The sequence below is a fragment of the Kogia breviceps genome, chromosome 1 (assembly GCF_026419965.1).
Source record: "Kogia breviceps isolate mKogBre1 chromosome 1, mKogBre1 haplotype 1, whole genome shotgun sequence".
Classification (NCBI taxonomy): Eukaryota; Metazoa; Chordata; class Mammalia; order Artiodactyla; family Physeteridae; genus Kogia; species Kogia breviceps.
The window spans coordinates 117,329,434-117,353,867 of NC_081310.1; the positions used below are offsets into that span (position 1 = coordinate 117,329,434).

The 24,434-nt window shown below is 41.2% G+C and overlaps 2 protein-coding genes across 2 annotated transcripts in view; one reads left to right on the forward strand and one right to left on the reverse strand.

The window, feature by feature from the left end:
- SLC16A1 (solute carrier family 16 member 1) overlaps positions 1-23,115 on the reverse strand; it is a 40,144-nt gene extending 17,029 nt beyond the window's left edge. Inside the window, exons 1-2 of the mRNA XM_059060937.2 lie at positions 22,494-23,115; positions 1,133-1,393 (exon numbers count right to left, since the gene is read on the reverse strand). Of these exons, the coding sequence (XP_058916920.1) occupies positions 1,133-1,349 (217 nt within the window). The 5' untranslated portion in view covers positions 1,350-1,393; positions 22,494-23,115. The remainder of the gene's footprint in view (positions 1-1,132; positions 1,394-22,493) is intronic.
- On the forward strand, positions 21,861-23,655 carry LOC136793554 (uncharacterized). Its single transcript, XM_067025559.1, has 3 exons — positions 21,861-22,001; positions 22,149-23,073; positions 23,361-23,655. The coding sequence occupies exons 1-2, from the start codon at positions 21,861-21,863 to the stop codon at positions 22,683-22,685; spliced, it is 678 nt and encodes a 225-aa protein (XP_066881660.1). The 3' UTR covers positions 22,686-23,073; positions 23,361-23,655.
- The last annotated feature ends 779 nt before the right edge of the window (positions 23,656-24,434 follow it).

A 24,434-nucleotide genomic window follows, 5' to 3' on the forward strand; every position in this document is an offset into this window, starting at 1 on the left:
CGTTTTTCTGTGCAATGAGATTAAGTACTGAACTAATTTACGGACTTCAAATACTTATTCCTGTTTCATGAGATTACATTATTGTCTCGAGAGGATTACAAACTTCCCAAGCACAGGGATCAAGATCAGTGTTCTCTATCACTCACACCTAGCCTTGTGAGGACTATGTGCATACGGCTTAATAAATATTGGTTGAATCTGCCACCAGATTAGAAACCTAAGCTAAGGTTTTACAGTTGAAATGCAGAACCTTTATATTGGGCTATTAAAGAGCTCATGTGAAAATAATCTGAGGCACTAAATTATGATTTAAAAAGTGAAAGCTTGGCTAAATAAGCAACATGAAACCCTGTCAATCCCCAAAAATACATACACTTAACTTTCGAATCTCTGCAAACTAAGCAACTACATATTTTATTATTATGGGAGGTTTTGACTTTTACATGTTAAATTGTGTTTTGATGTTCCAAGGCAAACAAACAAACAAACCCACAGTATTTTAAATGATATTAAGGTAAGCAACTTACTCTCCACATTTCCTTCACAACATGTCAAAGAAAACAGAAATGGAAAAAATGATAAAACTTAAGTTTAAGATGTAGCTGAAATGCTTTAGGACTAATTACATCGCAAGGAACAAAAACAAGGAGGATTTTATCCAGTTCTTTAATTCTAACACTAGGAAAAGATTTTTACCTGAGACTTTGAACTGTGCTATTCAGGTTGTCCCGATTTACTTTAATTCTCCCAACATCAATTTTTAAAAATCTTTATTTACATTTATACTTCAAGAGTCTAGCAGAGAGCAATAAGAAAAATAAGTTGTGCACATGTCATTTTTCTGAGAGTTTAAAAAAATTTTTTTCCCTCTGAGAGCTTTAAGTTCAATGATACGGAATGGAACAAATCCTCACAATTTCTTATTTCTGTTTCAGAATAGTACAGTGCAACGAACAAAGCAAGAGTTGTCATTGTTAACAAGAATAAAAAATGTGACTCTAAACATAAAGCTCTGAAAAATACCATTTCAAAACACCTCACCGAATAAAGCATTTTTTTTTTAAAGTTACCTAAAACAGAGCATCTGGTTGCTTAATGAAAATTAAAACAGCAAGCCTTAGTGGGTACTTACCTCCACCATACATGACAGCCAACATGATGGAAGATATCCATGACACTTCACTGGTGGTGGCATTGAATATACCTTCAATTTCTTTGAAGAACACAGTAATAGATTTGGGAAACGCATAGGAGAAGCCGATGGAAATGAAAGCTCCAACTACCACTGCCCATCCCCAGCCTCCATCTGGGGGGGTGTATCCAACTGGACCTCCAACTGCCGGTGGCATTTTCAGTGTAGATAAATCCCAAAATGCAGTTCAAATCCAAATATCTAAACGATACAAAATTTAAATAAAACATCAGCAATAAAACACTCCCACCTAGCATTCCCAACAACAAAGCACCCTTTACACCTAGCTCTCAAGTAACTGAACTATTTTTCCACGTTACTTGGCCAATATACATTATCTTCTAAGGACGTTATCAGAAAAAGTGACTTCAGAGCCATGATATTGTCCACATTTTTTAGTAGCTTAAAGAAAAACAGCTCCTCACCATCTAAGAAACCATAACTGAAACAAATCCTTTTCAATAAATGTAGCCTTTGTATTTCAAATAAGTCTTCTTGTCTTAGCAGTTAATATAATTCCTCAAATTATTAATAACTAAATAAGGAAATAAATGTCTTATTTGACTATCTGCTTGCAAAATTCACATAACACATACCCTACAAAAGTTTGTGGGGTTTTTTTTGCGGTATGCAGGCCTCTCATTGTTGTGGCCTCTCCCCATTGCGGAACACAGGCTCCGGACGCGCAGGCTCAGCGGCCATGCCTCACAGGTCCAGCCACTCCGCGGCATGTGGGATCTTCCTGGACCGGGGCACAAACCCGTGTACCCCGCATCGGCAGACGTACTCTCAACCACTGCGCCACCAAGGAAGCCCAAAGTTTCAGGTTTTAATACAGGCTTTATAGGTTTTTCCCTTTTCCCATGTATTCTACAATACTGACTTTCTCTTCCTAATATGCTGACTTAAAAGTAATAGGAAAGAGCTTCCCTGGTGGCACAGTGGTTGAGAGTCCGTCTGCCGATGCGGGGGACACAGGTTCGTGCCCCGGTCCGGGAAAATCCCACATGCCGCGGAGCCTGCGCGTCCGGAACCTGTGCTCCGCAACGGGGAGAGGCCACAACAGTGAGAGGCCCGCGTACCGCATTAAAAAAAAAAAAAAAAAAAAAAAAAAAAAAAAAAAGATGTAGCAATTTGCAAAATAAAAGATCATTCTGAACACATAAGAATTTCACTTAATGACCTGGAAAAAGTTTCCTTTTATCTAACTTCCTTGGTTAAACTCCTAAACAACGAAACTAATCAATACAGTTAAACTCACAAGTTAAACTATAATGTCAAAAGATGGTAGTTTCAAATCAAAGATTATCCCGTTTTCTTGAAGCCACCTAGTACTAATGAATGGCAAGGTTAGAAAAAGAAACTTAGATTATGAATAGGAAGAAGATGGGAATGTTTGATAGTAGGCTTACCTATTTTCTCATGAAGGTCTCCTTTAATTTATTTAAAGCCAACTTCCACCCTATACTATAACTCATCCTACAACAGTATGTTAGCATGTCCATTTCAAATTATCTCCACTCAGACTGTATTATACAATAAATAAATACAGGTCACAGATGATAAACTCACTCTTGGCTACAGCATTCTTTAGTCTAAAACACAAATCCTAACTTCATAGTGTAGAAGTAGTGTAGAAGTCATCTCCTAAATACTGTTCCTTCCAATCCATCTGAACACTTCAAATATGATTTAAGACAATGGACATTGTAGGGGTGGGAAGAAGACAGTCCCAAAGGGAAGTTTCCCTAAAGGCAAGGATATAGGTTTCATCACTTCTACTCAACATTGTACTAAAGGTTCTTTCTAGTCAGTTTGTGCAGGCAAGAAAAAGAAATAAAAGGCATAAAGACTAGAAAGGAAGGAGTAAAGCTGTCTTCATTTACATAAGACATAATTGTCTATGTAAGTAATTCTAAAGAATATACAAAAAAAGGTACTAGAACTAAAAATGAACTTAACTAGATCTCAGGATACAAGACCAATAAATAGAAATCAACTCTATAAGCCAGCAAAGAACAATCAGAATTTGAAAATTAAAAAAAAAAAACTAAACTAAACATTTACAACAGGACCAAAAAACAGGGATAAATCTGATAAACTATATATAAGATGTGTATACTGAAAACTACAAAATATTACTGAGAAATTAAACAACTAAATAGATAACCCACCCCTATGATTTGAAAAAAATCAAAATTTAGGCAAAGATTTCTTTTTTTTTTTTTTTCTTTTTTTTTTTGCGGTATGCGGGCCTCTCACTGTTGTGGCCTCTCCCGTTGCGGAGCACAGGCTCCGGACGCGCAGGCCTAGCAGCCATGGCTCACGGGCTTAGTTGCTCCACGGCACGTGGGATCTTCCCGGACCAGGGCACGAACCGTGTCTCCTGCATCGGCAGGCGGATTCTCAACCACTGCGCCACCAGGGAAGCCCTAGGCAAAGATTTCTGAAGGCACATGGCAACATGTTAATTTAAAAGTTTATAAATTGGGGTTTCCCTGGTGGCGCAGTGGTTAAGAATCCACCTGCCAATGTAGGGGACACGGGCTTGAGCCCTGGTCCTGGAAGATCCCGCATGCCGCAGAACAACTAAGCCCACGTGCCACAACTACTGAGCCTGCGCTCTAGAGCGTGTGCACCACAACTACTGAAGCCCGCGTGCCTAGAGCCCATGCTCTGCAACAAGAGAAGCCACCGCAATGAGAAGCCCGTGCACTGCAATGAAGAGTAGCCCCTGCTCGCCGCAACTAGAGAAAGCCAGCGTGCAGCAACAAAGACCCAACACAGCCACACACATACAAAAAGTTTATAAATTGAATTTCAGGCTACAGATTGGGAGAAAATATATACAAATCATATATCCAAGAAAAGACATGTCCAGAATATAAAAAGAACTTTTATGGCTTAATAGCAAAAAGACAAACAACACAGTTTTTAAATGTGCAAAAGATTTGAAAAGATACTTTACCTAAGAAGTACATGATAAAATACTAAAAATTGTTATTCGTTTGTGAAATATAAATTAAAATCCTAATAGAGATACTAATATATCTCTAGTAGAATGACCAAATTTCAGACTGAGAATACCAAGACTTGGTAAGGATATGAAGCAAACGGAACTCCTATATTGCTGGTGGTAAATCAAAATGATACAGCCAAGTTGGAAAACATTTTGGCAGCTCCTTATGAAGTTAAATATACATTTAACATGTGACCCGGCCATTTCTAGGTATTATCCAAGAGAAATGAAAATATAGATCTTCACAAAGATGTATATAAGAACTCTCTAGTAGCTTTATTCACAATGGCCCAAACTGAAAACCCAAATGTACATAAAGAACTGAATGGATAAACAAATCATGGTATAGCCATACAATGGAACATTACTCAGCAATAAAAAGTAACCAACTACCAACACATGCAAGAACATGGATAAATCACAAATGCATTATGTTAAGTGAAAAAAAGCTAGACATGAGCCTACATTAAGTTCTAGGAAAGACAAAATTATAGTACTAGAAAACAGATCGGGGGTTGGGGAGAGGAGGCTGACTGCAAAAGGGTTTCAAGAGAACTTGATTTTGGTCATGGACATGCTCTATTATTATGGTTGTGGCAGTAATTATTCATCGAATTGTACATCTTAAATTGGCACATTTTATTGTATGTGAATCATACCTCAATACAGCTGATCAAAACAAAAAATATAATCAAGGGCAGTGGTAAGGAGGATAAACTCTGGTGGCAGAGGGACATAATACAGAAGGAAAAGATGATGGCAGGTGAATTCCTCTGTCTTGCCTATCTGGATGGTTAAAAGAAAAGAATAGGAAAAGGAAGAGGATAAAGAAAAGGAGAGAAGACTCTCTTCTGAGAATTCACAACTGCAGGCCTGTTTGAGCTTATGCTTGGCACGGCAACATCTGTGGGAAACCTCCATTGTTCTTCCAGAGATATATTATGTTTGATTTTGCTAGCAAAGATTTCCCACAGACAAAGCTCCACCAAGTATAAGCTGACAATCTAAATTTTCAAAACACACCAAGAGGGCTTCCCTGGTGGCGCAGTGGTTGAGAGTCCGCCTGCCGATGCAGGGGGGACACGGGTTCGTGCCCTGGTCCAGGAAGATCCCACATGCTGCAGAGCAGCTAGGCCTGTGAGGACAGGCCACAACAGTGAGAAGTCCGAGTACTGGAAAACAAAACAAAACAAAACAAACAAAAAAACCCATCAAGAATCAATTAACCATGAGTGAAGTAATAAAACCAATCCAATGCAGCCAGAACTATATCCATTGGATATGGATACTTAAAATGATTAAAAGCATGAAATAATAAAGCATTAAAAGAAAACACACACACACACACAAAATACTATAAAAAGACTAGTTAATTTGAAACAACTTCTAGAAATGAAAAGTATATTCAACAAAATTAATAGGTTAACCAGCAGACTGAACATAGCTGGGAAGAAACACAATGAACTGGATGATGGGTTTTAAGAAAATAAAATTCAGGGAGACCTTTATTCTGAAGCTAGGAGAAAGGTTTAGAAACATGGAGTTTAGAATGGGAGGATCTGGCAAACATCTAATGGGACTTTGGAAGAAGAGAATAGAGAAAGTAGGAAGAGATAATTTTCAAGAGTTAATGGCTAAGTATATTCCAGACTTGATGAATAATATGAACCTACAGTTTAAGGAAATCTAACAAGCCAGAGAAAAATCTTTAAAAAAACTATTGAGGGCTTCCCTGGTGGCGCAGTGGTTGAGAGTCCGCCTGCCAATGCAGGGGACACGGGTTCGTGCCCTGGTCCGGGAAGATCCCACATGCCGCGGAGCGGCTGGGCCCGTGAGCCATGGCCGCTGACCCTGCGCGTCCGGAGCCTGTGCTCCGCTACGGGAGAGGCCACAACAGTGAGAGGCCCGTGTACCGGAAAAAAAAAAAAAAAAAAAAAAAAAAAAAACTATTGAGAAAACACAGATTATAAAACTAACAGATAATCACACCGACAAAACAGAATTCCCATCGATTTTGAAAAACTCTCAGCCACCATATATTCAAATATTGATTCTTCACCAGTCCCTCCTTCCACTCCTCTGAGCTCCAACTGGATGTGGGTTGTCCAGACAGAATAAGGTCCTGCCTCTTACAATATTTCTGCTTAACCCCTGTCACGAGACTCTTTCTCTCTGGGACTATGTATTCTGGAATGTTCCCTCCTTTGGGGGCCCCAGAGATTTTTACAGCCTGTGGCAGTGAACCACAGTAAGATCTGGGATAAATGAGAGCTATACTTTCCTTGTGTAGTGGATCTAAGGGCTTTTGGATAAAGCAAATTAGAAAAGGAGAAGCAGCAGACCTCAGGCCTCTATTCTCAGGAGAGATGATTTTTAAGAAATAAAATAAATTTATTTATTTTATTTTTGGCTGCCTTGGGTCTTTGTTGCTGCGTGCAGGCTTCCTCTAGTTGTGGTGAGTAGGAGCTACTCTTTTTTTTTAAAAATTAATTAATTAATTAATTAATTTGTTTTTGGCTGTGTTGGGTCTCCGTTTCTGTGCGAGGGCTTTCTCTAGTTGCAGCAAGTGGGGGCCACTCTTCATCGCGGTGCGCGGGCTTCTCACTATTGCGGCCTCTCTTGTTGCGGAGCACAAACTACAGACGCGCAGGCTCAGTAGTCATGGCTCACGGGTCTAGTTGCTCCGCAGCATGTGGGATCTTCCCAGACCAGGGCTCAAACCTGTGTCCCCTGCATTGGCAGGCAGATTCTCAACCACTGCGCCACCAGGGAAGCCCAGGAGAGATGATTTTTAGTTAAGGGTATCTGAATCCGAGAATCTGGAGAATAATTCCATTAAAAATATAACCCAGTTGAAAGAGTAAAGACCTCGTCCTAGGACATTTCACTTACCTATGATTCAGGTGGGACAAAAATATTTACATGTTGAATCTTCCTTAAATTTCTACTGGAATGAATATAAATAAAAGCTATTTAACAGCTCAGTTCTGCTGAAGGAAACAGTATGGATTCTAAAATTATGTTAAACAGAATGGCTCCGGGCATTAATTTTGAGTTTTTCCTTCATCTAATTATGAAAAAAGAGAAAAGCACTTGAAATTTTTCAATCAAAGAACCACTAAAAAGATTACTTTGCCTCAGAATGTTTGCACACACTGGAGAGAGACACCCACACACAGACGGTAGAGCTGCTTAACACATCAAGCTCTGACTCCAACGGCTAATACGTGCTGGACGTGATTAAACTTTGAGCTTTGCTGCCAGCTATGATTTGTCCCAGTTAGTTACAGGAGTTACAATTTTTAGTTTCCAAGACTTGCCTCATCAAGTTAATAATACCTTATTCCATAGTATAAAACTTAAGATTTAAAACTTCAAGAAGCTTTAAAAAGACTCATTAGGAAATAAAAAGTATAAGAAATAAGAGTATCCAAATTTCAAAAGAACACTTCAAAAAACCAGCCTGGATTCAACACAGTTCTGCCACCATCCAACAAATGGCTGTCCTTCCTAACTTAAAAATTCTGATGGTACCTAATAGAAAGTGTGTAATATCATTATCTAAACACACTATTTTCTTTTAAACTGACCAAATCTCAGCTATAAACAAAAGGGTTCATTCAGAAAGTAAATTATGTGAGCAGGCCCCCTGGCGCAGTATTCAGAGCCCCACTGAGAAGAAGGAATACTCAAGTCAAGAGGCTAAAAGAGATTAAAGTTTAATCACAGTAGCCTTCCTATTATTAGCTTAGCTATTATTTTATGACTCTCTAGTATTTGCCTGAAAGTGACAGGAAGATTTTTTTTTAAAGAGATATGGTATATATGTCAATGCTACTTAGTCCCACCTTCCCCTTCCCACCCTGTGTCCTCAAGTCCATTCTCTATGTCTACGTCTTTATTCCTGTCCTGTCACTAGGTTCATCAGTACTGTTTTTTTAGATTCCATATATGTGCCTTAGCATATGGTATTTGTTTTTCTCTTTCTGACTTACTTCACTCTGTATGACAGACACTTAAGTCTATCCACCTCATTACAAATAAGTCAATTTTGTTCCTTTTTATGGCTGAGTAATATTCCATTGTATATATGTGCCACATCTTCTTTATCCATTCATCTGTCAGTGGACACTTAGGTTGCTTCCATGTCCTGTCTATTGTAAATAGTACTGCAATGAACACTGTGGTACATGTATCCTTCTGAATTACGGTTTTCTCAGGGTATATGCCCAGTAGTGGGATCGCTGGGTCATATGGTGGTTCTACTTTTAGTTTTTTAAGGAAGCTCCATACTGTTCTCCATAGTGGCTGTATCAATTTACATTCCCACCAACAGTGCAGGAGGGTTCCCATTTCTCCACACCCTCTCCAGCATCTATTGTTTGTAGATTTTTTGATGATGGCCATTCTGACCAGTGTGAGATGATACCTCATTGTAGTTTGATTTGCATTTCTCTAATGATTAGTAATGTTGAGCAGCTTTGCATGTGTTTGTTGGCAATCTGTATGGCTACTTTGGAGAAATGTCTGTTTAGGTCTTCCGCCAATTTTTGGATTGGGTTGTTATATTTTCTCACATTCTGAGGGTTGTCTTTTTTATGGTTTCCTTTGCTGTGCAAAAGCTTTTAAGTTTCATTAGTTCCCATTTGTTTATTTTTTATTTTCTTTCCATTTCTCTAGGAGGTGGGTCAAAAAGGATCTTGTGATTTATGTCAGTGTTGTGCCTATGTTTTCCTCTAAGAGTATTATAGTGTCTGGCCTTACATTTAGGTCTTTAATCCATTTTGAGTTTATTTCTGTATATGGTGTTAGGGAGTGTTCTAATTTCATTCTTTTACATGTAGCTATCCAGTTTTCCCAGCACCACTTGTTGAAGAGGCTATCTTTTCTCCATTGTATATTCTTGCCTCCTTTTTCACTACCAAATGTAAAATAGATAGCTAGTGGGAAGCTGCTGCATAGCACAGGAAGATCAGCTTGGTGCTTTGTGACCTAGGGGGCTGGGACAGGGAGGGTGGGAGTGAGGCTCAAGAGGGAGGGGATATGGGGATATATTGTATACATATAGCTAATTCACTTTGTTGTACAGCAGAAACTAACACAACATTGTAAAGCAATTATACTCCAATAAAGATATTTTTTAAAAAAAGAATTGAAGGAGGTACAGTGCGTGTCAAAAAAAAAAAAAAGTGATAGGGTAAAGAACAGAAGGAAACAATAAATAACCCTAACTTTTCTTAGCACTGATGGTGACATGGTGACAAGAACCACCTTCTAGATTTTCTGATTTCTCTCCTTCTCTCATAACTCTCAGGAATCGTGCAAGTAAACATCTGGAAAACCAAAGTTGAGCTCCCTACCCCTCATGTTCTGCCGCTACTCCAAAATAGTTAGAAAAGCCCCTGGAAATAGTATTCATTATTTTCTCCGGCAACATTTTAAAACAAAGCCACTGTCATTTCCTAAAATGACAATGGCCAGTATGTGAAATTAAAAGAAACAGAAAGCATCTGAAATCAATTATCTGAAAAGAATTTGTTACTAAGTGTAGACCAGTTTTAGGTTTCAAATTCACATGCAAGGACTTCCCTGGTGGCGCAGTGGTTAGGAATCCACCTGCCAACGCAGGGGACACAAGTTTGAGCCTTGGTCCGGGAATATCCCACATGCCATGGAACAACTAAGCCCGTGCGCCACAACTACTAAGCCTGTGCTCTAGAGCTCACGTGCCACAACTACTGAGCCCAGTGAGCCAAAATTACTGAAGCCCACGCACCTAGAGCCCATGCTCTGTAAGAGAGAAGCCGCCCGCAATGAGAAGCCTGCGCACCACAATGAAGAGGAGTCCCTGGTCACCGCAACTAGGGAAAGCCTGCGCACAGCAACGAAGACCCAATGCAGCCAAAAATAAATAAATAAAATTTAAAAAACCTCACATGGACACATTCAAATCCAGAAACGCTGATTTACTGAAGCTATTGGTGCTGAACTAGCTAATTTACTGCTCTTTATAACTGGCCTTAGTCCAGCTTCATGGCTTTCAGAACCACTTGCCGCAAGGTAAATCACATGATTCAAGGTCTAGGAAAACTCCTTTTGCCTTCTTTTCCATTTTGAAATTGAATAAAATGAAGAAAACAAAAAACAAATTAAAAAAAAACCCCACAAACAAGCAGAAAGTACTAATGAAAATGAGACAGGAGGGAAGGTGGCAGGGCACAAGCTTTTTTTTTTTTTTTTTTTTCCTGTAAGATCTAAGTTTACTGACCAAGGATCAAACCTGAGTACTGGCAGTGAAAGCCCCGTGTCCTAACCACTGGACCACCAGGGAATTCCCAGGGCACAACTTTTAAAAGAATGTCATAGCCATTCAGAACAAAAACTGATTAGGCCCAAGATGGTGGAAGATTCAACTTCCAGTGGACCTGGAGCATCATTATAGGCTCACTGTAATACACTAGTACATGCTACTTGACACACCCACAGGCACCATGACAGTTCCGAGGCCTACCATAAAAGGCCAAAAAATGGGCAGTGGCCCAATTCCTGGAAATCCCTGCCCCTTCCCACCCAAATAATTGGAATAATCCTCCCACTGGTTAGCCTATGACATTACCCAGCCCATAAAAACCAACAACCCCATAACCCAGGGCTGCTCTCACCTTCTGAGATGGCCCACACTCTGTGGAGTGTGTTGTAGAGTGCGTATCTCCCAGGGCTGCTCTTGCCTTTTGAGATGGACCACATTCTGTCTATAGAATGTGTGTCTCCCTGGGCTTCTCACCTCCTGAGATGGCCCACACTCTGTCTACGGAGTGTGTATCTCCTTAAATCAACCTGCTTTCCCACTTGGTTCTGGAGCAGAGCCTCTTGCCTGCCTGCTTGTGTCCTTCCAAGCATTCTATATTTAATAAATCTACTTCTTGCCTATCGCTTTGCCTCTTGCTGAATTTCTTCTGCACTGAGATATAAAGAACCTCAGCTTCATTAAGTCCTGGGACCAGGTGCGTGGTTTCAGCTGAGAGATTGTGGATTTGAGTACCCTCCTGAGCCAGAGCTTGTGGGTTCAAGTCCCAGCTGAGAGGTACGATAGGGTTCGAGTCCCAATCTGAGGTGTGCAGTTTCAAAAGGAGTAAAATATAACTACTCTAACTGGCTAGGCAAACACTTGGCAGTTTTGCAATGCATGATTCTGATCAAATGGCATACAAAGAACTTAAACTTGGTTTTGTAAACTTCCAACAGTTTGAATCTCCCTTTTCAGGGTAATTCCAAACAACATTACAAGAAATTATACATAACTACCCTTGAAGAGAGATAAACTATTTGCTAAATACTCTATGGATGTACCATACTTTTAAAAAAAAAGAAAAAAAAAATCACCTATTGTTGCACATATGGGTTATTACTTTTTTTTCTTCTATAAAAACTACCATGGTGGGACTTCCTGGGCAGTCCAGTGGTTAAGATTTTGCCTTCCAACGTGTGGGGGTGTGGGGGTTCAATCCCTGGTCAGGGAGCTAAAATCCCACATGCCTCATGGTCAAAAACCAAAACATAAAACGGAAGCAATATTGTAACAAATTCAATACAGACTTTAAAAATGGTCCACATCAAAAAAACAAAAAAAAGCTACTGCGGTGAACTAGAAATTTAGGACAGATGTTTAGATATGGAATTTCTGCAAAATTCAAAGGCTTTTGATTCATATTGTAAAAAATAAAAAGAGCCTATTTTTCCTCTTTCATTGTATTTTGTGGCAAAAACACTTTAAGAATCATACCAATATTCGGAACTCTGAGAACAGTGTATGTCAACAATGGTAAGGTTTATTTTAAGACAGACAATAACATTACGTTTTTTTCTACATTAAAAAGCAGCTGGGCTTCCCTGGTGGCGCAGTGGTTGAGAGTCCGCCTGCCGATGCAGGGGACAAGGGTTCGTGCCCCGGTCCAGGAAGATCCCACATGCCCCGGAGTGGCTGGGCCCATGAGCCATGGCCGCTGAGCCTGTGCGTCTGGAGCACAGGCAACGGGAGAGACCACAACAGTGAGAGGTCCGCGTAACACACACACACACACACACACACAAAAAGCAGCTAATACTCCAATATAACAAGTCTGTGGATTATTTAGGGCTGAGCATTAATTAAAATCCTTGGGTAAAAGGTGGACACCTAGTCAAAGAAGTGGCAAATTCATTTTTACTTTTCACTGCAAATCCCTAACTTCCAGGGCACTATTCCACCTCAATGTGTGTGGCTAGGCACTTAGGCTACCCTCAAAGTCACACAACAGAGGAGCTAAAGTACTGTACATCTGTAATACATTTTAGGAAATAGAAGCATAATTAACTAAAAAACCATGAGATCAAGTTAGTTTAAGTGCTCTTTAATGCTGGGGCTTACATATGGGGATAAGGAGGCAAATGAAGATGTCCAAAGATTAGAGAATAACTTCTATGGGGGAATTCCCTGGTCGTCCAGTGGTTAGGACTAGGTGCTTTCACTGCCATGGCCCAGGTTCAATCCCTGGTTGGAGAACTAAGATCCCACAAGCCATGCTGTGCGGCCTAAACAGACAAACAAAGTTGTTTGTTCATTTAAAAAAAAAAGAAAGAAAGTAAGTTCTATGGATATTTCAAAGCCTTTTTAAAAAATTGGAATATAGTTGCTTTATCAAAGCTTTAAGAGAAGTTAGTAGAACCAATTCTTTATTACATCAGACACAACTAAAATTTATACTTACAAGAGGCACCAATGCTTTAGGATACCTTAGTGTTAAAGATCAATTCAGAAACGAACAAAAGCAAAAACAGTATAATTTTCTTCCAAGTCCACATATTGGTGTGACACAAGCATTTAGTAATTTGCAAAAATAAAATTATTTTTTCATTAACTGACAATACCATAATTATAAATTTATCTAATGCTAAAATTCTGTTCCAGCCCATCAACATCACTATTGTTTTTCTGAATATACCTTGCCACATGGAATTAATCCCCTCCATGACATTTTAACTCAATGCTTCTTGGGTAGCATGCTGAAAACTCTAAGATAAGAAGTTGCATATTTGTTTCTTCCTCTGTAAGTAACTATTTCCCTAAGTAGATTTGGTGTGTGCTTGTAGATCATGAATTAAGGACAGAGGCTATTGTTTCAACAACAAGCTAGGGAATTCCCTGACAGCCCATTGGCTAGAACCCCATGCTTTCACTGCAGTGGGCCTGGGTTCGATCCCTGGTCAGGGAACTATGATCCCACAAGCTGTGCAGGGAGGCCAAAAAAAAGTAACAACCAACTAACCCCTCCCCCATGACCAAATGTTAGGATTCAAAGAATCTGACTCTCCCAGTTTTTGAGAAGTGTGGAAAAATATGAAACCAGAAAAAACCCTCCAGTGATGTTACGCTTTCTGGAACTCTAAGAAACACAGGCAGAAAGGTATTTTGTTTTGTTTTAATAAAAGAAAAAAATTATGGAATACAACTTTCGGCACAGAACTTATCTGATCAGTATCACTTTCTGAGTTATTACTACACCAGCAGATTTTGCCTTCTTTAATGCTTCATTTCTGCCTGATTCTAGCAGATTAAAAAACTAGCTATTGTCCATGTTGAGACCAAGTCCTGTTCCCTTTCACATGTTAATTTATTTCTTGCTTGGGTAAGAGTTTCCAAATGTAAAACCATTTCAAATTTATATAAAACATAAGAATGTGAGCAGTAGTGAATGAAGAAAGGGAAGCTGGAGGCTGTGTCCTCCAAAAGCAGGTTTTGCTTGGCAGAATTCCAGGCTATATTTTGGAATACCTGTATATGTTGTTTTCTACAGCAAGGCAAATATATATTCAACAAGTCAAGATCTAAGTGGGCCATTTCAATTTATTAATATATGACCTATCCTCTTCCAAAATCTAAAGAAGAAATATAGGCTGAATTAAAATTTCAAATAGATGTGATGTCAAAACTGTGTCATTTATGTTACTTTGAATATAAATCAATACTTGAATATAATTGGTGGTATTTCAGTTAGAATCTACTTCACTACAGGTGTTCTGAAGCTTAATGGGGAGATTTACAATTCATTAAAAGACAAACAACAAAGAAAGCTTTTCCTTTTCTTGCAAAAGTCTAAGTTGAACTCAGAAAAAATTAACATTATACTTAGTTTCACCTGAAAATCTAAGTTTTGAAGACTAGAGGCAACATAGTAATATGCTGACATTTCATTTCAAAGCTTAATTCTCTTCCTAAAAGTTTCAAACCGTATTTTTAAATATATATTTCTCCATCCCTTTCTAGTAATTTCTTATACACATAATTGTTTAATAAATATCCTTTGAATGAGCCTGAACTTCATTATTATGCTACCTTTGACCCTCATTATTTCAAAGAACTAAGTTGGTTTGTTTTCTTGTTTGTTTTATTAGTAACAGACAAACCACAAAAAAGTAAGTATTAAAACTGAGTACTGTTTGTCTGGCATTAAAGCATTATCCACCATTCTCAAATGTTTACTTGCAAAGCTTTTTAAGAATAGAGACTAAAGATGCATCAAAAAGAAGTCGGGGGCTTCCCTGGTGGCGCAGTGGTTGAGAGTCCGCCTGCCAATGCAGGGGACACGGGTTCGTGCCCCGGTCCAGAAAAGTCCCACATGCCACAGAGCGGCTGGGCCCGTGAGCCATGGCCGCTGAGCCTGCGTGTCCGGAGCCTGTGAGAGGCCACGACAGTGAGAGGCCCGCGTACCACAAAAAAAAAAGTTGGCGTTATTACCTCAAAATATACTGTTATTAAACTTAAATAGCCTTTTCTTTAACTTTTTTTTTTTTTTAGATGTTGGGAGTAGGAGTTTATTTATTTATTTTTGCTGTGTTGGGTCTTCGTTTCTGTGCGAGGGCTTTCTCTAGTTGTGGCAAGCGGGGGCCACTCTTCATCGCGGCGCGCGGGCCTCTCACTATCGCGGCCTCTCTTGTTGCGGAGCACAGGCTCCAGTCGCGCAGGCTCAGTAGCTGTGGCTCACGGGCCTAGTTGCTCCGCGTCATGTGGGATCCTCCCGGACCAGGGCTTGAACCCGTATCCCCTGCATTAGCAGGCAGATTCTCAACCACTGCCCCACCAGGGAAGCCCTAAAAAGCCTTTTTTTTTTTTTTTTTTGCGGTATGCGGGCCTCTCACTGTTGTGGCCTCTCCCATTGCGGAGCACAGGCTCCGGACGCGCAGGCCCAGCGGCCATGGCTCACGGGCTTAGTTGCTCCGCGGCATGTGGGATCTTCCCGGACCAGGGCACGAACCCGTGTCTCCTGCATCGGCAGGCGGATTCTCAACCACTGCGCCACCAGGGAAGCCCCTAAAAAGCCTTTTAAATTGCTGACAGTATGTGTTCTCGTTAAGATAATAATCAGTTCCTTTATTAGAAATACATAAGTTTCAGGGGCTTCCCTGGTGGCGCAGTGGTTGAGAATCCGCCTGCCAATGAAGGGGACAAGGGTTCGAGCCCTGGTCCGGGAAGATCCCACATGCCGCAGAGCAAATAAGCCCCTGCGCCACTACTGAGCCTGCGAGCCACAACCACCAAAGCCCACACTCCTAGAGACCTTGATCTGCAACAAGAGAAGCCACCGCAATGAGAAGCTCGTGCTCGGCAACGAAGAGTAGTCCCCGCTCTCCCCAACTAGAGAAAAAGACCGCGTGCAACAACGATGACCCAACGCAGCCATAAAAAATATATAAATAAATAAATAAATAAATAAATATAAAATACGTTAAGTTTCAAATGAATGTTTTACTTTCCTGGAAACAGGTAATTTGTTAAACCACTCCTCTTCCCTCTAATACATCAAGTAAGTAGTTCTCTAGGTAATACAGTAAATACAAATAACATCATTACACAATCACAATAGATAATAAGTGTAATAATAATAGTAAGTGTATTTCTAACCTACAGAGTAGGTATTTCAAACCTGAGATTCATCAACATCTTTAGGGGTTCCTCCAGTTGAGCAAAATAAAGGCCTGAATCTAATATAGCGAGCTGCTGAAGACAAGATTTGAAGCAGTTTTAAGCACATTTGCTGAAGCACCCAAAAGAGGGCAAGGAAATCCCCCAAGATGATGACGACACACATTATCCTATTTAAGTTATGGCCCTTAAAACGGAACTCCTTTGGAAACAGTAATTTTAAACATATACTTCCTAAATACAAGGGAAAATTATTCTGCCTTAATTTGTGAAAATCATTTTACTCTCCCTTAGCATATACACAAGCATTTTGTTCCCTCTCATTTGTGAGATCAGAATTTATGATTTAGTACATAAAAGTCAAGGGCCAAAAAATTTACATAACTGTGACATCATGAGTTGTGTGCTGTGTTGCATCACAGGTTCTGGCTAACTTTACTCTCACATAGGAACAGAAGTACAGGAGTTAGGAGCAGCAGTTCTTAGCTTTTTTGGTGCCACAGATTCCTTTAGCGGTGTGATAAAACCTATGAAGCCTTTATCAGAATGTTTTTAAATGTATACAAAGGTATTATTGTCAAAACATTTAAAATTGGATATAATAATGTGATTTTTAAAGTAAGAAATTAGGTAAGATCTAGCAGTGGGTCTAATAACCACAGCGAAGTAGTAATGAATTTGAACAATTTCAAGATAGCTGCAGCCACTGTATCATGATACGAAAATATGTGATTTCTATTGGTGACAAAGTCACAGGTACTGCCAAAACTACTATACTTTGTTGCCTGCATTCAGTTGGAATAAATTCTAAATTTTACTTAGAGGTTAATAATGAAAAGATGTAATTTTTTCCCCAACCAAGTTCACAGACTCTCTGAATTCCATCCAACATGGAGTATCAATCTGCAGATCCCAGGTTAAAACCTCTGGGGAACAGAAGAGAAAGTTAATAAAGTAAAAACTTAGCTTTCATTCTCAAAAGCTCAAGGCAATTTACAAAAGCTCTTTTAAGCTCTGTTATTATCCAAGATAGTTTAACACACAAGAACAGCATCATCAGGCCTTCACTCAGAAATCTTCCGAAGATTTACATAAGAAAAACAAAATCACAGGGAAGAAATACTTTTCAACAAATAATCAAATATGCAGCTTACAATGCCTGTATATTTTGAGGAATTTCTCCTTTATATGAAGGCTAAATCATTGTAATCAAATCGGATTCAACATTATGAGTAGCTGTGATCAGCAATAGGGGAGTGTGGACAACCAAAGGAGCTGGATCCTACTGTTTCTGCATAAAAGGTCAGTAGCAGTCTTCAAAGGCTTATTAGCCCATGCAGCCAGTCACACTGTCCTGGATGTTAACTCATGTAGTTATTGTACATACTGTGACCCCAGGAGAGAAATCACCATTTCTATAAGATCATTATTGCTATTTTAATCACTTGTCTGCAAGACACTATGGCTCAAACAGGTCACCCACACTAGTCTCTCTGCCATAAATCCATTATAAAATGGATCCTACAACCAAAAACAGAGAGGGAGAAAGAGGTGGGGGGAAGGAGAAGGGGAAGGGAAAGGGGAAGAGGAGGAAGAGGAGGGAGAAGAGGGAGAGGTAAAAGAAAAAAATTAGAGGAAAAAAGCATGGAGAAAAATTTGTCAGGGCAAATTAAAGGATGAGTAACATACAACTTAAAAGGCCACTGTACCAATCTAATGATGACAGCAGCCTAAATTAGGAAGCAGTAATAAGAATGAAAAAGGGGAGTAGAATGGGGTGGGAAGGAATGGACATGAGACGACAAAGGGGAGAAGGGGCTGGCACTTAATTGCATTTGGTAGAGTGGGGGCCCACTGGAGAACTATTAAAATGACTCAGATTTTAAGTCTGGCTACCTGGAGTAGTCAATCCCTGTCCTCAAGAAATTTAAAATCTGTAATCTGGTTACAGCTAGAGACTTAGATTTGGTAGGGAGTGATTCTACCAGAAATTCCCCCAAAGCTATGGGAACAGATAAGCTCTTCAAGAAAGAACAAAGACCAAAAGAATCCCTACCAATTTAAGAACAGAAATTCTAAATACCCCAAATACTAAAAACTATTCGAAACATTAACATCAAGTGCTAAAAAACAACCTAACAAAATATGTACTGGCTTTTTAAAGAGGATGTACCTTGATACATTTAAATACATTTCTCCAAAAACAAAGTGTTGTGATCATATATGATATTGTATTAAAGCACACAAACTTTTAACTTGACCTTCCTATTCCAACTACCTCTCTTTTATAGAGGTATTTTAGCTAATCAATTATGAAGGAATGTTAGAATTAAAGGCACAATTAAATTATTGCCATTTGCAAACCACTAATGAAATAACGGAACTAGGCCATCAATATAGCAGAATGAGGGACAACCAAACATCATATGCCTCCTGATGGAAAAATACACACCACCACCTATGAATTATATTTGCCCTCTCCACCACACCATGCCTCCTCTCAGAAATCCAACCTCAATCTAGTTATAAATTTACAGAAAATACGAGGGATAGGAGAACATGTTAAACTAGGACATGTTAAATCTATACCAGAGGGACATTCAACAAATTCCAGAATGAGGGAAACTGCAGAAAAAATAACCCGGTTCCATCAACAAATAACTTATGAGGAAAATAAGAGAGAAAAGGGGAACCTGTAGTTTAAAAGACATACCAACCAAATGTAATTTGGATGCCAAATCAAACAGACCACTTACTTTGAAAACAATTTAGGAAAATTTGAATACTGCCTGGCTATTTGGTTATGTTAATGCTTAAAGGTGGAATAATGGTATTGTGGTTATGGTTTTTTAAGAGTCATATCTTCTAGAGATATACTGAAATATTTACAGATGAAATGCGTATCTATGTTTTGCTTCACAATAATCCAGTAGGGGGCAGCAGGGAGTAAGTAGGAGTACAGATGAAACAGTAATGGTTGTTTGAAACTTCAATTGGGTTTGAAGCTTTCCATAATAAATTATGTAGAAGGGAAAAAAAATCACTATCAATAACAGCAAAAACACAGAAAGGACAAAAATGGATTTGAGTCTTGTTTCCAACCCTTACAAGTTGAACAGCCCTGGGCAGTCACACAACCTCTAAATGTCCATATTGGTTAAATGGAGAAAAAGAATAAACTCATTTGCTCAAGCTAGAAACCTGGGAGATATTTTTAACTTCTCTTGCTTCCCCAGTCTCCCACATCTGGTCTATCACTGAATCCTGTCTGTTCCCCTCTCTCTTCCATCTTCCCACTACTGTCCATCTTGTCCATCACTGTGGTCTCACAAAACCCCAACAGCCTCCCTCCAACCTATTCTCCACTTTGTATCCAGAGTGATATTCCTAAAATTCAAAATCTGATCATGCTATTTCCAGCCCCATTTAAAACCATTAAACTGCTTCATTTAGCTTCAAGACAGGTGCACTCTTCCTTAAGTGCTTAACTTTAAGCACTTAAGTTTTTTTTACCTAGTCCATTCCCTATTTCCTTAAGATGACTAATAAGGCCTTTCATTATCTGATATTGTCTACTTTCTTTTTTTTTTTTTTTTTTTTTGCGGTATTCGGGCCTCTCACTGTTGTGGCCTCTCCCATTGCGGAGCACAGGCTCCGGATGCGCAGGCGCAGCGGCCATGGCTCACGAGCTTAGTTGCTCCGCGGCATGTGGGATCTTCCCGGACCGGGGCACGAACCCGTGTCTCCTGCATCGGCAGGCGGATTCTCAACCACTGCGCCACCAGGGAAGCCCAGATATTGTCTACTTTCATCTTTCCCCATTCTCTCTGCTCCCTCTTCATACTTCAGCTTTGGTGAAATTCTTTCCGTTTTTCTAATGTACCCTGTACTCTGACTGCAGCTTTAGCATGAGCTAGACATGAGCTTTACTCATGACTGTAATGCTCTTTCCACTATCACTCCCTGGCCTAGCTACCTCCTATTCATCCTTCAATTCTCGGGTTAAATAGCATTTCCTCGGAGAGGCCTACCTTTGCTTCTATACTAAATTGGGAGTTTTCTCACACCTACATAATACAGTATTTGTTCCCAAAGGAACCTGTACTTCCTCGATCATATATATACTCAATACTTGTTTGTAAAGAGTACTTGTTCTTAAAAAAAAAAAAAAAAAAAGTACTTGTTCTGGTAATTATATATATTATTTGTTTTCCAGTTACACCATAAACTCTGGGAGTGATGAACTTGTTCATTGATGAATCCTAGCTCTCTCTGAATCCTAGTGCCTGGCAGCCAATAATAAATCAAGTCGCATCTCCCTAGCCCTCTAACAAAATGAGATTGGCCATGTAGGCATTTACAGGGACCTAAATCCTGCACAGGAATGCATATTATGAAGTGGATGTAAAATATAGTGGGAATGAAGGACATAAGAAGCTGGGAAGTTATTATTCAAAATAACTGTTTTTTGGCATGAGATAATTCATATCTATATTTATAATTTTAGAGAATGCACAGGAGCACCAAACTCACTAAATGGGAGTCAAAAGACACATAATCTCCACCCAACCATTAAAAAGTTTTCAGAACTAAGATGAGAAGTCACTTACCCTCTCCAACCTTAGTTTCCTAACCTATAAAATAAGGGAAACTGAGGTTTCCCTGAGCTGGTCATTAACATCTTTTCCAGAGTTATATGCATTAATATTTAAATGCTAAAAATATGTAAACTATTGAAACACACTGATCAGTTGGTTCATCCTATGGTGGCATGATCCTTTTTCCTTTTTAATCTGTTTAGGTATGCTATAGCCTATTATGTTAAGCTTACAACTAAACCTCTGAACCTATTCAGCTATGAAGATCTCAGGTAATGCTCCCCAGACCATTAACTTGCATTTTTAACAAGGATCACTGCAATCCAATGAAAGAACAGCATCTATCTAATTACTGAAGTGCAACTTTTGCTTAATACTTACCCTAATACCTGTTTTAAGGGCTAGATGTCTTAAATTCTTTATCATATCTATGGCAATTTGAAGGCAAAATTATACCCTACGGTATAAAACTCGGATTTATAGGTATATTTCGTGCCTAACTAAAAAACTACACTAAAATACATACTCTCTGCATCACCTCACTGATCTGGTAGCTGACATCAAAACTGCTTATTAATGGCTAATTCCTACTTACACTCTTTCAAACTCTCACACAATTCAGAGTTCACCCTATCACGACATTCCTCTAACTATACCCACATCTGTTTTATCAGGGCACTGAAATATACACGTTTTATCTCGAAACCAGAATAATTTTTGAAAAAAAAAATTTCAAAACTAGTTCTGACAAAGTAGCTTGTCAACATTTTACTGTTATCAGTAGATGCCTAGTTTATAAGCAAACTGGAAACTTGACTAAAGTGGTAACGTTTGTTTTTTGGGGAGTAATGTTTGTTTTTTTGATTAAGATTAATTACAAACTAGTTTTGGCAACTAATTGCTTGTCGCACCAAATAAGTCATGACAAATAAATGAAATGTTAAAACGCACGTGGAAAAAAAGGATGTAATTGGAACAAAAAGCGTGCATCAGACCAAGTATAACGCTATGCTTCAGATTCCTCCCGACAGGGCCGGCCTTAAAGCCCCAGAGCGAGGGCGCTGCGGCGGACGTTCTGCAGCTACAGGTTGAATGACAAAAGAGTTCCCGTCAGCACCACTCCGGGCGTCTGCCAGTTGCAATGTCCCCTCGTCAAACTCCTCTCAGACACTGCAGTCACGCCTAGGCTGCGGGGACTGCAGCTCCCTCAGGCCACTACCGCCAACTCGCCAGGTGGGACAAGGATTGGCTGGCCGAGGAGGTTGGGGCGGGCGTGCCACGAGTCCAAAATAACTCCCGCCCCGAGTCCCTACCCCGGGAGAAAGCCGCCAGCAGTCTGGAGGCACCACGTGAATCGGCCCCACGTCGATCCTTTCCCAGATCAAAAGCATCTCCGGAGCAGCCTACTTAAGACTAGAGGGAAGCGACTTCCCCAAGGTCACCAGCACCTCGATCCAACTCCTCGACCAGGCCGGTGGCCCGCACCTGACAACGGGGCTGCAGCTCTGCTGGGAGAAGCGCTGTCCCCAGCGCCTCAGGGTCTCCTTCACCAAGGCTGCGCTCCGAGGCCACGTGGCTGCTGCGGCCAAGATGCCCCCGCCCGGCCGCTTCCCCTCCCCCGGAGACCAAGCTCTCCACTCCCCCGAGGCTCCCTCCGACCCAGCCGAGGAAGCAAGGGCACCGCGGGGTCCCGGCCGAACGCGCGGCCGCCAGTTACCAACTAACCGTTATGCGCGGCTCGCGGCGCCGAGCGTGAACGTGACGCCGCAGCGCGGCAGGAGTCCCGCAGGGCCCAGGGTCCAGGTAGCGTCTTTCACCGGCTGCCTCGTCTGCTCGCCCGGGAACCCACGCTACAGGATAGTCACGTCGCAGCTCGCCAGCACTTTGTCGGGCCGGGCCCGCGAGGCTGCCTTATAACTGGCCGGGGCCGGAGCATGCGCACAGGGGGCGGAGTCGGCCCTCCCGGCCACCGCCCCCTCCCCCCTACACTCACACCCGAACCGCGACTCGCGCCTCCACAGCTCTCAGGCGCGCGCCCGCTCACTCTCTCGCGCGCGCTGGCGCCCCCTCCTCGCCACGTGACCGGCGGCCCGGCAAGACCCGAAAGCTGCTCCCCCGCTATGCAGCGCCGACCGCGTTGCCGCACTGCTGTGGAGGACTTGCCCTTTCGGCCAGCCGTCGGAGGACCTCGGGGTGGCCTACTCGCATCTGGGACACCAACGTCGATCTCGCCCTCAGTCTCTGCCAGAGAAAAGGGGGAAAACGCTAAGGACGGATGGGGCGTGCCCCTAGGGGCCTGACTCAGGTGTGGGGGGAGATGGGCGCGCGGAAGAGCAGGGAAGTGACTGGAAGTGGGGGACTGGGCGGGGCTTGAGTGGACGCGAGTGCACCTCCGACCCGGGAAGAGGCCGAGGGCTAGAGGTTAAGAGCGTGGGCTGTGGGCTTGCTGCTTGAGTTCCGTGACCTCGGGGAAGTCACTCAAACCCTCAGGGCCTGTTTCCTGCTCCCTAAAATGGCAACAGTAGTAGAAGCGACCTCAGAAGGGCTTTTGGTGGTTTTGATGAGAGAATTTATGGAACCTTCTTCCTACAGAGCCTGGTCTGTAGCATTTGGTGAATGGTGGGTGTAAAGGCAGAAGTCGGGAGAGAAGAGCACGTCTGACGGTGGCGACACTGGTCCCAAGGGAGGGTCTGTGTGTCGGAAATATGAAGAAATGAGACTGCAGAGAGGCCAACTTTTTAGGGACGCTGAGGATTTGGGACAAAATATAATTATAGCTCACAGTTCTGAAGGGCCGATTGTATTCTTAGCAGTTCACCTGAACTATCCTCACAATCCTATGGTGTTGTTGAAGTGATCAAATTAAATAATCATGGAGTGCTTCTGATGTCTCAGAGGTATTTCTTTTGAGAAATGCCAAGAATGTACGAATCAAGGCCCCTGCCTTACAAATTTTGGGGGAGGGTGAGTCAGGTAGAAATCCACCAACACTGACAAGTACTTGGAGCCTGCCCTAACCCTGCCCTCCTCTCCTCCCCTCCCCTTCTCCTTAATTCCCTCTACAACCCTATGAGGTTGGCCTTCAGCTTTTTGTTTTGCAAGTGAGGAACCTAGATTGATGGAGTGGGGATTGAAGGATAAAATTCTGAACGCTTCCGTGTGCTTTCTTCCTCTCTCCCACTCTGCCTCTGTTTTACACAACAAGAAGCTTTCAGTAACAGTTCAGCACATTAGAAGACAGTATGGACTCTATAGCCAAGTACTGCTTATAAGCAGTAATCGCTTTTTACCTTTGATAAATGCAGAGAAGGAAGGCTCTTCAGGTGTTTCAGGTAGTCAGGATTTAGAACAGCAGTGCTTCAGGACTGTTAGGGTAGTAGCAGCGTTCAGGGTAGACGGTAGGAGAGTTGAATTAGGGAGACAAACTAGGACTAGTTCAGAAGTGAATTATCAGGACCAGAACAATGGAATGTAAAGGTAAGTAGTAAAATAAGATGATTCCCAGGAAACCTCAAAAGAAGGCTTATAGAGGAGCATAGTGTGGTAGATTAACGATATGGACCCAGGATCAGATCTGAATTCCAACTTTGATACTTGGCACTTAACTAGCTCTTTGTCCCTAGGCAAATCATTTTACCTCTCTGACCCTCCCTCATTCTCTGCTCT